We start from the raw sequence: 16039 nt of genomic DNA on the forward strand, positions 1-16039 counted from the left end.
GTTACCGGACTAATAATGGAAAGGTCACTGGTTCAAGCCCCACCACTGCCAAGTTGCCACTGTTGGGCCCTTGAGCAAGTCCCTTAATCCTCAAACGCTTAGACAATATACTGTCACAGTACTGTAAGTCACTTTGGATAAAAGCATCTGCTAAATGTCAAAAATTTAAATGGGATTTGGTCAAGGAACTAGACTTGGATTGTTTGGACATCAAACCATTTTTATGTGAATTTAAATAAATGTTTTAAATAAATGCCCTGATTAAACCATGATTCTGACTCCTGGTGACCATATGGACAGTGTTTCTAAGGGACTATTTTATTATTCCTCTGATTGTATTCATCCATCTTGTTGCTGCCCATCCTTTTTCCCTTTTACCTCTTTTTACCTTCAACTATTTATTGCATAATTGTCTATTATACTGCAAATGTGATTCTTTTAGTTGTTTTCTTCTTTAATTGTACTCCCTACTGTGTGGGGGGCAAAAAAGCTCTGGTCAAATAGTGGATATGTGTGATATTTATACCCCAGTGAAACATCTATATAAAGCCATGAATGAGAATTTTTTTTTTTTTTTCTTAGTTTTATTTATTACTCTAATTAAATGTTAACTTTTTAGGATACTTTTGATTATTCTGTTTCTTTATAGACCTTACGGTGCGTGGTCAGCCTGCTTTTCTTATTTATTATTATCACACCATCACAACAGAGGAGGTTGTTGCCAATTTAATGAAAACTAAAAAATCTAAATTGGATTTTTCTGTTTGGCCACCTTCTTATGGCACAATGGGACGAGGGGCACTACATAAGACCCTCCCGACTCCCCACCATACTCGCTTTTCTTTTTTTCTATTTGTGGCAGACTTATTAGATTTGTATTGTCCAGTTGGGGGGGTTCAAGTCTCCTGTGAGGTGCAAAGAAATCCTTTTCACCATCCATCAAACAAGCTGGTGAAGCGTGGCCATTCGATCTCTGACAATAACTTCTGGATTTGTCTTCTCTTTACCCTTTGGCCTTCTGTTTCCCTCCTGTCCTGTCCTTTTCCTTTCCATTCCTCCCGTCTCCCACAGAGCTTTGTGCGGCGGACTGTGGCGGGCACGGCATCTGCGTGGCGGGCGGCTGCCGCTGCGAGGAGGGCTGGATGGGTGCCGCCTGCGATCAGAGGGCTTGCCACCCGCGCTGCAGTGAACACGGTACCTGCAAGGATGGCAAGTGTGAATGCAGCCCTGGCTGGAATGGAGAACACTGCACTATTGGTAGGAATAAAGAGAATGGGGTGCATTTATATATGTGTGTGTGATGTGTATGCTTTTCCACATGTGTGAGTGACTAAAAGAGGTGTGTGAGAGGTGGGTCCTGTGTAGGGTGGGAATCAGGGGGGGTCGGGTGCTCTAGAAATGGAAAAGCATGCATATTTGAATTTGTCTAACTCGGCATAGCATGAAGAGGTTTGCTGAGAGATCTGAAGCTTGACTTCATGCATTTTAATGTGAGAATATGCTTAGGTGTCTTTTCATTTTCGCTCATCCTTTTCCCCATCCCGCTTTTAACCGTCCTGCATTACCGCCGTTGCCTTTTAATTTGCTGATGTGAAGTACAAACATTTGCATCGTCTTAAGCCTCCTAGTCAATAGACAGATTGTTTTTAATGGAACACTTAACCAGAAAAAGGGGTTTTATTTACTTAAAGCCGTGATAAAAAACAAAGTATATTTTCCAAACCTTCCACACAGATCATGTGAGGTGCTTGCTTGGCAGTCAACTTATTTCTACTTTTACCTCATGTTAGAATTGCTTTTTTTTACTACTCCATAGTTGACTTAGTTGGAAAATTACCAAAAAACCAAACATTAATCTGGAGAGGATGTGTACCTTTACGCCTGGCTTCCTTCCGCTGGATCCCACTGAAATGCTTCCAATTATTTTATGGCTGGTAATAAAAAGCCTGTCTGTTTCTCCACATGCTAATGTCCATGCTGGCTTTGTGGCAAGCCAGAAAGCTGTCTGCGCCAGTTTAGCTTCTAGGCGTAGTTTCAACCATGTACTGCTAGCACTGCTAACAAAGAGTGAAAATGACCACATTCACTTGTACTGAATAGATCAGAATTTGGCAATACTTCCATTAAGAGGTTTATGTACACTTTAGTAGGGTGATCAGTCAGTAATCAGATTTATTAGCTTGGCTGTATGTAGTAATTTAGTTGATGTTCCTGCCAGTAGAGAGGTGTCAAAACTACTATATAACCAAATATTTTAATACATTATGTTATGTATATCTTATAGGGCTTTTTAATGATTGATATTATAGACATAATCTTTAAAGAGAATGTTTTTATTTGTAGTTTTACTGCTGGAGCCTATCCCAGCTTTTCAATGGGCGCAAGGCACACAGTAACACCCTGGACGGGGCGCCAGTCCATCGCTGGGCAGACACACACATACACACACCCATTCACCTATAGCACAATTCAGTGTCTCCAAATAACCTGACTGCATTGTTTTGGACTGTGGGAGGAAACCGGAGCTCCCGGAGGAAACCCACGCAGACACGGGGAGAACATGCAAGCTCCGCACAGAAAGGACCCAGACCGCTCTGCCTAGGAATCAAACCCAGGACCTTCTTGCTGTGAGGTGACAGTGCTACCCGCCGAGCCACCGTGCCTCCCTATTTGTAGTTTTATAGTTTTATAATTGAACACAGTGCTTTTGTTTGTTTATATTATGTAGTTGGGGGTTGCATTTGACATTCAACAGGTAGCCGGAGGGATGAGAAAATGCTGTCTAACCTTTCTTTACTTAATGGATATGGTAATGCATGTACTAATGTATATACTAATTGTCTAGTATGTATATAGTCATTGTCTAGTAAATTAATCTCAGCTACATTGATTTTAAAATAAGATAAGATAAGATAAGATAAGACTTTATTGATCCCCTTGGGGAAATGAACTATTATAGCTTTAAAACGTCCACCCAATCACGGGACAGGGAATTAGAAAGAATAAACAAATGCTTGTGCATTAATGTGATTCACAGTTACATTAACACAAAGTTAATTGTGAAGGTTGAGAAATATGCATGTTATACAAATATAATTATCAGGTCCCATATTGTGGTGGGGCAGTGGTAGCTTAGTGGTTCAGGTATTGGACTGGTAATTGGAAAGTCATTGGATCAAGCCCTAAAACTGCCAGTTTGCCACTGTTAGGCCCTTAAGCAAAGCCTGTAACCTTCAACTGTTTGGACTGATTTCAGTCAGAAATGTAAGTCGCTTTGGTTAAAAGTGTCTGCTAAAGAGACGCTCAGGTGACGCAGCGGTAAAACACGCTAGCACACCAGAGCTGACATTTTGAACTCATCGGTTCGAAACTACTGTTCGGTTCCGCTATCTGGCAGGCTGGGCGCCTACAAGAACCACGACTGGTTGTTGTTCCTCATTCCTCATCACTGATGAAATTACGACCTCTGCTGGCTGGTTGATGGCGCCTGCACAGAAACGGGGGATAATGCATTGATCAGGGTGTGGCTCTCCGTACACAAAGCTGATCCGCATATGACCTCACCTCATGTGTGTGTCAGTCTCGGCTCTCCTCAACCAGGGTGGAGATCAACATCAGTATAGAGGAAGGGTAATGTAATTGGGTAATTGGATGCGGTAAATCTTACGCTGTATTTTTTATGTGCAGACCATAGCAATCATATCACACAATTATTCTATTTTTAAAAACATTTAGGATGTTTAAGGTAGCCACACTGCTTGGTAAACTGCTCTTGTGAACTGATAAAAGGTATAAACAGTAGTCGTAGACTTTCATTAGCAGTGCCTCTCCGGCCCCTGTTCATAATTTAAATATAAATTTAGCAATTCTGTGGATTTTCTTTTTACTTCTTTTCTTTTCTGGTGTGTATGTGTGTGCCTTTTTACATGTGATGCATTGCTGTTTCAGGGCACAATGGTCCTCAGCTGCTCGCAGCAGGAATATTAACATTATATTCATTAAAAAATAGACTTAAAACCTTAATACATTTTCTGCCATTTATCAACTTGGCCTACATTTAAAAACCTGCTTAGTTACCTATATATCTTCTGGCCTCTATATAACCTCATAAATCATGTGTCATGAAATAAAAAATAGATCCACAATCATAAAGGACTAATAATAGTCACACAAGTAGCCTTAGGTTTAGTCCTACTAATAGAATGCTGACCATGAAAATGTAATGCTGCTGATAATCTGATAAAAACTACTTTTATATATAAAACAAAAAGGTTCTTGGCTCATGAATAAAAGTGCATTATAAAAATTGCAATGTTTTATTCCATATTTCGTTCATATGGATGTGCATTGTAGATAGCAGGCAGAGAATTGTATCATTTATCAGAATTATAGTAGTTACTCATCACACAAGGTTCATCAGTTCACAAGGTTATCAAACACAGTCATGGACAATTTAGTATCTCCAATTCACCTCACTTGCACGCCTTTGGACTGTGGGAGGAAACCGGAGCACCCGGAGGAAACCCACGCGGACATGGGGAGAACATGCAAACTCCACACTCCAAACTCCCTCTGGCGGGCACAATTGCCACTACCTGCAGCAGACAAATTGTCCACTAAAGAAGAAGAAGAAGATATACTTTATTTGTCATATATATATATATATATATATACACAGGTGTGCAGTACAATGAAATTCTTTCTTTGCATATCCCAGCTTGTTTGGAAGCTGGGGTCAGAGCGCAGAGTCAGTCATTGTACGGCCCCCCCGGAGCAGATAGGGTTAAGGGCCTTGCTCAGGGGCCAACAGTGGCTGCATAGCAGAGCCTGGATTTGAACCGCCAATCTTCCGGTTGAAAGCCCAAAGCTCTACCCACTAGGCTACCACTGTCCCCAAAAGTCTGCTGCGTAGAAAAAGACCGTACTTATAAGAAGGTGGGGTCTTCGATGCTGTGTAAAGCAGCTCGAGGTGCCTGTACAGAAGTGGAGGAATGTGGAGATCAGTGTGTGACTCTCCATGCACGAGACTGGCCTCATGTATGGCCTCAACAAAGTATGGGCAAGAAAGGAAGGGTCGATGGACTGTACATGCTTTGGAGGGTGCGTGTATAAGGCAAATATACCCTCCTTGTATGCGAACGGGGTCCCCAGTGGTGGAAGACTAATTGTTTGCGCTACAATGGGAGAAAACGGGAGAAAATACATTAATAAAATAGGAAAATAAATAAATAAAAATAATAATAATAACTGTGCAAAGACTGTATAAGGTTGAAATTTTAAAAACTGCATTTTATGTTCTTAAAACCATTTATTAAAAAAAGGTCATGGTATACTGGACTAATATCTAGTTAATATGTCATACTTTCAGGAATCAGTCTGGTAGCAAACAGTAGAAGCTGCTTTAATTATAAATTTTTTTCCATCAGCTTGATACCAGCATTGATGCGATTTGTCTTTAGCACTACGTAGCCTTTCCTGCTATTGAAAACGACAAGCGTGGACTGTTCCACTTTAACTAAGAAACTGTTGGTGATCTTACTGAACTCAAACACATAGGACTGTGCCTATAACAACAAGAATTAACCTAGAATCAAACCTATTTAATAAGTAATCTCTGATATATGGGGTGCGTTCCTGCCTTAAACCATGTGTTTCCTGATGGCATTAGACCAACCTTGCGTTTAGTACAAATAAATCAAAGTTAATCTAAAAGCTATTTTATAAGATAAATTGGCCAGTGGGTGGGTTTTTAAGTGAGTGAGTAATTCACTATAGTACATTAACATATATGTTAGTCTATGACAATTATTATGGCTTTAATTAATTATCTTAATGTATTTATTCTAATAATATACACCTATAAATCTATAGTATACATTTAAAAGAAGCATAATTAGCAATTTGCTCTACATTTAAATAACAGATACTTCCATCACTACTAAAATTATCATAAGATTACATCAGAATAAAAACGCTTTCCCCTTTTTGCCCTGTCTGGTCTCTGATTTTGTTAGCTGTGAGGATTCTCATTGTTCCGGTTGACCTTAAAGCCGGTGAATGGGCCAGTGGACTGAGCCGTTCTGGGAGACTGCCTTTCCCAGCCTGACTGTCTAAACATCATTGTGTCGTTTCCCCATCTCATCTGTTTACTCTTTCTCTTTCTCTTCAACTCTTTTCTACTAAGACACGTCCCTGCCATCGCTGCTCACTCGAATTCGGTGACAGTTCTTTCCCACTGCCATTTGATTTCATTTTTGTCTGCTTGTCAGTCTGGTCCCAGAAAAGAAATGAGCCGAGACAGCACTCAAGGATTCACAAGGCAGGAAAAGGGATAAAAGAAATAGAAGAGCAAGATTTTTTAACTAAATTTTGTGTTAGCATCCTGAAGTTGTACAGAGCGAGATATTAGTGTGTAGGGAGAGCTGGAGGGATTTCTTCAGGACTCTTGAGTGCAAATATTCAATGTTTAATATTTTGCCTATGAAATATTGATATGGCCTTTATATATAGAACGGTCAGTGGCGTAATTCACCAATAGAGAGAATCCCTGCTATAGAATATAGAAGAGCTTAGCATTTACTGAATTTTTTGTTATCTTAGTCATTATCTTAGTCATTTTTAGCAATTCCAAAGCTTAGTCCACAAAAAAGGTTACAGTCTGATCCAATGATGTGATTGTATCCTAAATTTACATTTATGCCATTTAGCAGACGGTTTTTATCTATAGTGATGTACAATTATGACCACATACAGTCCAAGCAATTAAAGTACTGTATACGGGACAACCTTGTAGATGAGGGGCTTAAACCAGCTAACATGATTACTAATCTAGTTTTTTCCTTAATGCTTAAGCAGGGAAAGAACTCTGTATGTGCTAAGTTGTTTTGTGGCATTATACATTATATTTCCAGATTAATTTAGTATTATTATTATTGTTATTATTATTATTATTAATAATAATAATAATAATAATAATAATAATCTTTTTATTTATTTATTTATTTTTTATTTTTATTAATATTAATCTTTTTTATTTTTATTTATTTATGTATTATTTATTTATTTATTATTATTATTATTTATTATTATTATTATTATTTTACACAACCTTATTTGTTATTACAAGACAAATGGACACAGTTTTTCGTAGATAATAAAATGTAATGGCTTTATCTTATGTGGGATCGCAGTGGATCCAAAACCTATGCCAGGAACACCAGATTCAATGTAAAATACCCTGAACAGGACAGTTACCATCACAGAGCATCGCCCACTTTATCTTACTGCCATTTTTTTTGGTGTGGGGGGGGGGGGGGGGGTGTAGTTAAGACAAATTCTTATAGACACGACACGAACATGGCATGATTAAGCTCTTTTAATTAAAAAAAAAACCAACAACCCTGCTCTACTTGTTGAAAGGGAAAGCTACTAAAAATATTTATACCATGTGACCTGGGAACCTGGATTCAATGCTTTTTTCCTGCTGCTCTAAATTACCCCTCAGTTTGAGTGAGTCAGGTTTGATGCCCTGTGTTTGTTTGGTGTCCTGTTCTGATTGTATCATCTTTGTCTGGTCGTGTAGCTGGTAAATCTATAGCTACACCACCCTAAGGTTTGATCCCCACCTTCAGTCACTGTCTGTGTGGCAATAGGTGAAATGTCTAGTGTACAGTTTGCATTACCGCTTTGCACCTGGTGTGATTGGGATGGGCTCCAGACCCACTGTGACCCTGACCTGAATTAAAATTTACACAGTTGAATGATGATTCATTAATTGTAACACATTTTATTGGAATAACAATGCAAAGCTGAGGTTGGTAAAATAACCTCTTAGGAACTTTGTGTCCTTCATACCTCACTTTCTCTCCTCCTGTGCTTGTGTCTCAGCTTGTGCTGTTCTGTCTGTGTGTACGTGTGTGTGCGTGTGTGTGTGTGTGTTTGTGTGTGTAGCTTGCATTGCATGCCGCCGGTTCGTCTTAGTAAGGGCACGCTCACCCGCTGTAGCTCTTGCTGTCCACTCTTGAAGCTACACTGTTTAGATCCTCCCCTTACATGTCCTTGTTTTTTATCTCCAAAGCTCACTATCTGGATAAGGTAGTGAAAGGTATGGCATTCCTTCTTTTCTTTCCTTCTTCATTCGTCCTTTCCTGTGTTCATCTCATCCCCATATCTCCTCTATCATCCAGCAAATCCTCAGCTCACAGCTCATATCAGCGTTTTGTCGAGCCTCCTTTCTCATTTCTCACATCTCTGCACCTTCCCTTTGCTCACTACTTTTTTTTATACATATATTTATTTTTGTCCTTTTGTTTCCTCTGTTCTTTTGGACTCCCTGTACATGACATTTAATTTAAAATGCTTGCCAACTATAATGCTACATTTATAATGCAGTTTAATAATTTTTATATAATTTTATAACCCGATGATAAAGTAGCCTCTTACTATTTATTACTGAGTAGTAGTTCAAACCAGAGATGTTCACAAGTCACAAAATACGAGTCCGAGTCGAGTCAAGAGTCTTTAGGCTAGAGTCCGAGTCAAGTCACGAGTCAATTTAATATACACACAACATATATTGGAAATGTAGGGTAGAAATAAACAAATAATATGTAAGTTTAGATGAAAAACAACAGATTAGCAACTGTATTTTGTTGTTTGTGATGCAAACTGAATAAATTTCCAAGGTAACGAAAATGCTGGATGCTGGCTTATTCATAGCTCATTTTACCTCAGAGCTCATTGCTGGTGCCATTGATTTTTTTAGCCAGATAAATCAGTTGGTTCCAAAACCAAAATGCTGCTGGTCTGAAACCAACAGGAAATTGACGATAGTAGCCAAACATTAATTTCAACAAATAACAATTAACAAATAACAAATTCAAAATGTCTTTTAAATGTATTTGTCCACATATTGCTGGTTGAAGCCTCACCAATACCAGGTTGTCACTATTGGAACCCTGTACAAGACCCTTAACCCTAATTGCTTGTATTATATTTAGTCAAAACTGCAAGTTGCTTTGGATTAAAGTAGGCAATGTATGTACAGTTGCACCTTTTCGTGGATGCAATATCCTTCGCTCTGCTTAAAAAGCTTTTCAGTGAAAATTAACAATCAGAAGATTGCTGGTTCAAGCCTCACCACTACCAAGTTACCACTGTTGGGCCAATGAGCAAGGCTCTTTACCATAATTGCTTGTATTATACAGTATTTAGGAATGGTGGAAGTGTTGGACGCTGGCTTATTTATAGCTCATTTCACCATAAATTTTGGCTGTTGCTGGTGCCACTGCCTGAAACTGGTTCACATTTTCTGCCACAAATAAGTCAAAAACATCAGTTGGCTCCAAGGATTGACAGTAACTAAACATTAATTTGTTTAATTTCAAAATGTTTTTTAAATGTATTTATTCACAGATTGCTGGTTGAAGACTCACCACTACCCAATGTAATAACCTAATGCTAAATTATTATTTTACTATTCACTACTACTACTACTACTGAGTAATCAAGCCTAACCACTGCCGGGTTGCCACTGTTGGACCCCTGAGCAAGACCTTTAACCCTCAATTGCTTGTATTATATTTAGTCAAAACAGCAAGTTGCTTTGGATAAAAGTGGGCAATGGACTGTGTGGATTAAAAGTTTGTTTAACATTTCAAGCATTGATGTAAAGCTGCTTCCATTTGTGGATCCAACAGTCTCCACTCTTTTGAGAAAGCTTTGCACAAATTTAGGACTTTTGTCAGTAAAAAAATAATAATCAGAAGATTGCTGGTTCAAGCCTCACAACTACCAAGTTGCCATTGTTAGACCCATGAGCAAGTCTCTTTACCCTAATTGCTTGTATTATACAGTATTTAGGAATGGTGGAAGTGTTGGACACTGGCTTATTTATAGCACATTTTACCAACAAGTGGCTGTTGCTGGTGCCACTGTCTAACCTGAAACTGGTCCAGATTTTCTACCACAAATATGTTTTTTTAAGCCAGAAACATCAGTTGGCTCCAAAACCAAAATGCTGCTGGTCTGAAACCAAAAACAGCAGATTGACGGCAGTGACTAAACATTAATTTGGTTAATTTAAAATGTCTTTTAAATGTATTTGTCCACAGATTGCTGCCTTACCAATACCCAATGTAATCCAATGCTAAATTAGTATTTTACCATTTACTACTACTATTACTGAGTGGTAGTTCAAAGTAATAATGAGAAGGTGCCGGTTCAAGCCTCACCACTGCCGGGTTGCCAGTGTTGGGCCCCTGAGCAAGACGCTTTACCCTCAATTGCTTGTTTTATGTTTAGTAAAAATTGCAACTTGCTTTGAATAAAATTGGGCATTGATGTAAAGTTGTGCCCTTTTTGTGAATGCAGTGACGCCATTCTGTCAAAAGCTGTTAATATACATTTACACCCACATAATTTGTCACAGTGCACCATGGGTGGGTGAACTGCCTAGGGTATTGGGAATAAGGCTAAGATGACAGGAAGATGGAGGTGTTTGAGGGTAAATGTGATGTGATGTGATGTTCCTAGGCTATTTTAGTATTTTTGTTGACATATAGAGCATACTAAGACATTTATTGTTCAACATACATTAATGAAGTAGTTTATTTATTCATTTTTTACAGCATAATTAGCTAAATGCAACACTTCATTCAGAACTTCAGAAGGCTCACAGTTTTTTCCCCACAACTCTAACATCCTCTGTGACTGTGAGGGGGTGAGGGTTAGGCTGTGAGTTTTTGAAGTTTCCTGACTAATTAAAGGGCGCTCTGCGTCACGGGTAGTCGTAGGGAAGCTTGTAGGTGATAAAGCTACACTGCAGCCCCCCTAATTAAAGAGGGCTCTGTATCAAGCAGGAAATCGAGGTGAAGCAACAGCAGGCGTCCCTTCTACATTCACTGGCTTTTTCTCATTAATACTACCTCACATTCTGTCTCAAACTAGGTCTTTCTCTCTCTCTTACCGCCACTTTGTCTTTTTTCCTGTCCTCTGCTTGTCTTTTTCCCTCCAGGCCACCTGCATAGCTAGCGGGAGTTGGCCGAGCCATTTCGCAGGCCCGCTCCACTCCGGCACTGCTTCAATCTGACTAGCTAACGCTCCACAGGGGCTTGGTTTTGAAAGGCCTGCCAATTAAACGGAACCAGCGCCAACAGAGAGCCGATCTTTATTTATTTATCCTCATAATAAGCATTCAGTGACTAATTTGCTGCTTTCTCTGTGCAGCGTAGATAGAGATGTTTGTCTGTTGGAATGGTAGAAGCTTTGGACGCTGGCTTGTTCATAGCTCATTTCATCAACAAGTTGCTGTCGCCACGGTCTAATCTGAAACCGGTCCATGTTTTTCTGCTACTGATGGCAGTAACCAAGCAGCAGTAACCAACCAGTTTAATCTAAATGACTTGAACAACTCTCCCAATTATTTTAATATCCTTGGTTTGTCCACTAATTTGGAAGCACACAATTTCTAAGACTGTTATTTTCTTTAGCATTACAAAACCCACTTTTGTGGAACTATGATGCACAGCCCAAACCAAAGCAGATTTTCCAAATTTTTTCAGTTACCCGAGTTGTGTTTTTAGCTGCTTTACACTTCGGCGTCTTGGATATTTTGATTAACCAATTGCTAACTGAATTGCCATAGGATTGCTAGGACCGCCTCAGTGCAAATTAACCAGTAAACGTGAGACACTTGAATGCTAATTGTACACTGATCAGCCATAACATTAAAACCACCTCCTTGTTTCAACACTTTGTAGTTCTACAACTACTGACTGTAGTCCATCTGTTTCTCTACATACTTTGTTAGCCTGCCTTCACTCTTTTCTCCATGATCAGGACCACCACAGAGCAGGTATTATTTAGATGGTGGATTATTTTCAGCACTACAGTGACAATGACATGGTGGTGGTGTGTTAGTGTGTGTTGTGCTGGTATGAGTGGATCAGACATCAGAGTTTTTAATTACCGTGACCACCCACTGTCCACTCTATTAGACACTCCTAGCTAGTTGGTAAAGTCAGAGACGATCGCTCATCTATTGCTGCTGTTTGAGTTGGTCATCTTCTAGACCTTCATCAGTGGTCACAGGACGCTCCCTACGGGGTGACTATTGACTATTCTCAGTCCAGCAGTGACAGTGAGGTGTTTAAAAACTCCATCAGCATTGCTGTATCTTATCCACTCATACCAGCACAACACACACTAACACACCACCGTCATGTCAGTGTCACTGCAGTGCATTGAAGGATCCACCACCTAAATAATACCCACTCTGTAGTGGTCCTGGGAGAGTCTTGACCATTGAAGAACAGCATGAAAGGGGGCTAAAAAAGTATGCAGAGAAACATATGGACTACAGTCAGTAAGTGTAGAGCTACAAAGTGCTTCTATATGGTAAGTGGAGCTGATAAAATGGACAGTGAGTGTAGAAACAAGGAGGTGGTTTTAATGTTATGGCTGATCAGTGTATATTACACAGGAAAAGGCTTGTTTTACGGTTCGTGAGATGCGATTTTCACCATGAATTAGGTAGGGCCTTGCTTATAGTGTATATTGATGATGGTAATGCTAACAGAACTTGGTCATTGCTTAAAGCTGTAATAAAATATAATGTGTCTATAAAAAACACCACAACACATCACTGGCACATTTGTACTGTACATTTTAATTAACATTAACATTTGGATCTAAATGAAAGCCACATTTCTAAGCTCCTTATATTTCCCAGGCTACAAATCATCATGAACTGTAAAGCAGATAGATCTGCATACACATTGCTCTGTCTTATCACGACGCCAGTTGCACAAAGCTCAGATGTTCGTGTTCCTTGCTTCTCAGCATGCAGCCGTTTTCAGTTGAGAAGCATCATGGCTGCTGGAGTCATCTCCATTTTTTTATTCCTTATCAGGCATCCTGCACCTTCTTTTTTTCTCCACAAAGCCTGCGATCGTACACGCTCCGTTTTTTATTCTGTATCTCACTGCCTGTGTTGTGGTGATGTAGCGCCGTTAGCTGTCACCAGAAAAACAGGTTAGAACCGATATTTTGGAGAGGATTCCGAGTTTGATAAGATCAAAATCTCTTGTCACATCAGAAACAGAAAAGGATCAACGGTAGGGAGATCAGTGGTGGTGGGAGTAGCAACAGGGTAATGATTTTTTTTTTCATAGCACATTTTGACATTTAATGCTACTTTGTCATTTGATTCTTATAGATGTAATTTTTTACTGGACCTACATATCTTGCTGATCTTGATAAGTAGTATAGCCAATCTCAAGCCCATCATTCTGGCAAAGAAGGACCTCTGTTAATTCTTAGAATTATTTACAACATTTACAACATCTAAATCCTAGACTGGTATCACAGTGGATATTAGTAATTCAAGCTTTATAACTGTCTTTGAATCTAGACTAAAACAAGCTTGTTCAGTTAAATAAAATTTAAAAATAATAAAATAATAATAAAATAATATTTATAATAATAATAATTATTATTATTATATTACATAACTGTCTTTGAATATAGGTTAAAACAAGCTTGTTCAGTTAAATAAAATAAAAAAAATTAAAATATAATAATTAATATTATTATTACGGTTATTATTATTATTATTATTATTATTACAGTTATTATTATTATTATGATTGTTACAGTTATTATCATTATTATTATTATCATTATTATCATTATTATTATTACTGTTATTATTATTATTATTATTATTATCATGGATATTATTATTATTATTGTTATTATTATTAGTAGTAGTAGTATTATCATTATTTTTATTATTATTATTATTATTATTATTATTTGTCTTTTAATCAAGATTAAAACAAGCTTGTTTAGTTAAAAAATACTAAAATAACAATAATTATTATTATTATTATGGTTATTATTATTATGGTTATTGTTGTTATAATTATGGTTATTATTACTTTATTATTATTATTATTATTATTATTATCATTATGGTTACTATTATTAAAGTTATTGTTATTATAATTATTATTGCTGTTATTATTATTATCCAGCCATTTGTTCAGTTGTTAGTTTAGCTATATACAATTTCTCTCTGTGAGATTTGATTTTACCAACAGTATCATGTGTACAATCCAAAATTAATGACCTACATGCAAAAATGTCAGTAATGATGCTGAATGTTTGTAGTACTCACAATCACAGCAGGCTTTGTAATAATATCAAAACAGCTGATTTGTAAATTATGGATTTAAGTTCTACTTCTGCATGCCAAGTCGATCCCTATCACCTGTTCTCTCTGGCTATCTCTTTCTTCTCTAAAGAACTGAGTGCTGGATCCATTCAGCAGTACTAATGAGACTATATTGATTTGGAGAAACTCTGCTTCAAAGGGATATGAGGAGCTTAACAAAAGGTGTATCAAATTAATCACCCCGAGTCAAAGGCAATTTTTCCTAGCTCACTTTCGACCCCCAGAGCAGTTTCTGCTCCGGATACAATCTAATGCAGATTAGCAGAACCTTATTCTATATTTTTAAATATGTGCATACCTCGTTCCCATCTGTTTCATGTTGTCACTTTATGTTGTTTTAAAATCATGTCCGACCAGTGAGTGTTTTTATTTATTTGCTTGGAATCTTCATTGAATTATTTTTTTACTAATATGACTGTTATGATTGTGTGCTCAGAGGGTTGCCCGGGTCTGTGTAACGGCAATGGCAGGTGCACGCTGGGTAATAATGGCTGGTACTGCGTGTGTCAGCTGGGCTGGAGAGGAACAGGTTGTGACACCTCCATGGAGACCTCCTGCAACGACGCCAAGGACAATGATGGAGGTAAACACAACCTTCCATATTGTTTCAACACAGTGCAAGCGTAGGGACGGGTTATTAGTATCAGTTAACTTAATCCGCTGGGCATGAGGGCATATGTACTCAACAGTGGTGGGTGTAGCGAATAAATTGGGCGTAAAAACTAATGTTGTTTATATGTCTTTACACAGGATCAGCTTTACATTCCTGAACAAACACTGGTGGAGATGAGCTTAAAACTATTTAGCAGTAAAAGATGGAAACATATTTAATGTTTAAATGTTAATATGTATATTACATTATAAATGTGGTGCATTATTCAATTATTATGCAATATTATTATTATTGTTATCATCTCAATGACCAACCAAATACTGCCTGAGAAGAAACTACCAAATAAATTTAAAAAAATTTCAATAATAATTTGTTAATTTTGTAGTTTAAAAAAAACAAAATGACCCTGACGCCGGTTTACCACTGTTCCTTCCTTGGACCACTTTTGATAGATACTGACCACTGCAGACCAGGAACACCCCACAAGAGCTGCAGTGTTGGAGGTGCTCTGACCCATGGTTGTCTAGCCATCACAATTTGGCCCTCATCAAACTCGCTCAAATCCTTATGTGTGTCCATTTTTCCTGCTTCTAACACATTAACTTTGAGGATAAAATTTGTACTTGCTGCCTAATATATCCCACCCACTAACAGGTGCCGTGATGAAGAGATAGCCAGTGTTATTCACTTCACCTGTCAGTGCCTGATTGGTGTATATATACTAAAATTAAAAAAACCTAAAATAATAATAATAATTTTAGTTTATTAATTGTCATTAATAATAATAATTTATTAATTGACTCGGTAGATCAATTATAATAAATTAGATTTTAAGGTAAAATAAAAAAAAAAACCTCAATTGATTTATTCTGAACTACATTAAGTTTTCTTTTTCTTTAAAAGGTGTTGCTGAGCAATGATCATCCATATAACAATAATCAATTAATAAATTATGATAACATTAATGTTTTTAATTATTCTTAACAGTTTAAACCATACCAACCAGTCTTTGGATTTTAAAATATCAATACTATTAAAATATATTGATATTTAAATAGGAATTATGCAGCCAATATACTAACTACTTACCAGGATGATATTTGTTTACCATATAATTTTTGGTGATCTTGCCACACTTCTTTAGTGTTATCAGTTTCCCGAAAACTAAAATGAATATTTTAAAATCTAAA

At 37.6% G+C, this 16039-nt stretch overlaps 1 protein-coding gene across 1 annotated transcript in view; it reads left to right on the plus strand.

Moving 5' to 3' along the window:
- The window catches only part of tenm4 (teneurin transmembrane protein 4), a 349240-nt gene that overhangs the window by 229867 nt on the left and 103334 nt on the right, over positions 1–16039 (plus strand). Inside the window, exons 14-16 of the mRNA XM_063016253.1 lie at positions 1072–1257; positions 8078–8104; positions 14673–14819. Of these exons, the coding sequence (XP_062872323.1) occupies positions 1072–1257; positions 8078–8104; positions 14673–14819 (360 nt within the window). The remainder of the gene's footprint in view (positions 1–1071; positions 1258–8077; positions 8105–14672; positions 14820–16039) is intronic.

This window comes from Trichomycterus rosablanca, chromosome 20 (genome assembly GCF_030014385.1).
Source record: "Trichomycterus rosablanca isolate fTriRos1 chromosome 20, fTriRos1.hap1, whole genome shotgun sequence".
Classification (NCBI taxonomy): domain Eukaryota; kingdom Metazoa; phylum Chordata; class Actinopteri; order Siluriformes; family Trichomycteridae; genus Trichomycterus; species Trichomycterus rosablanca.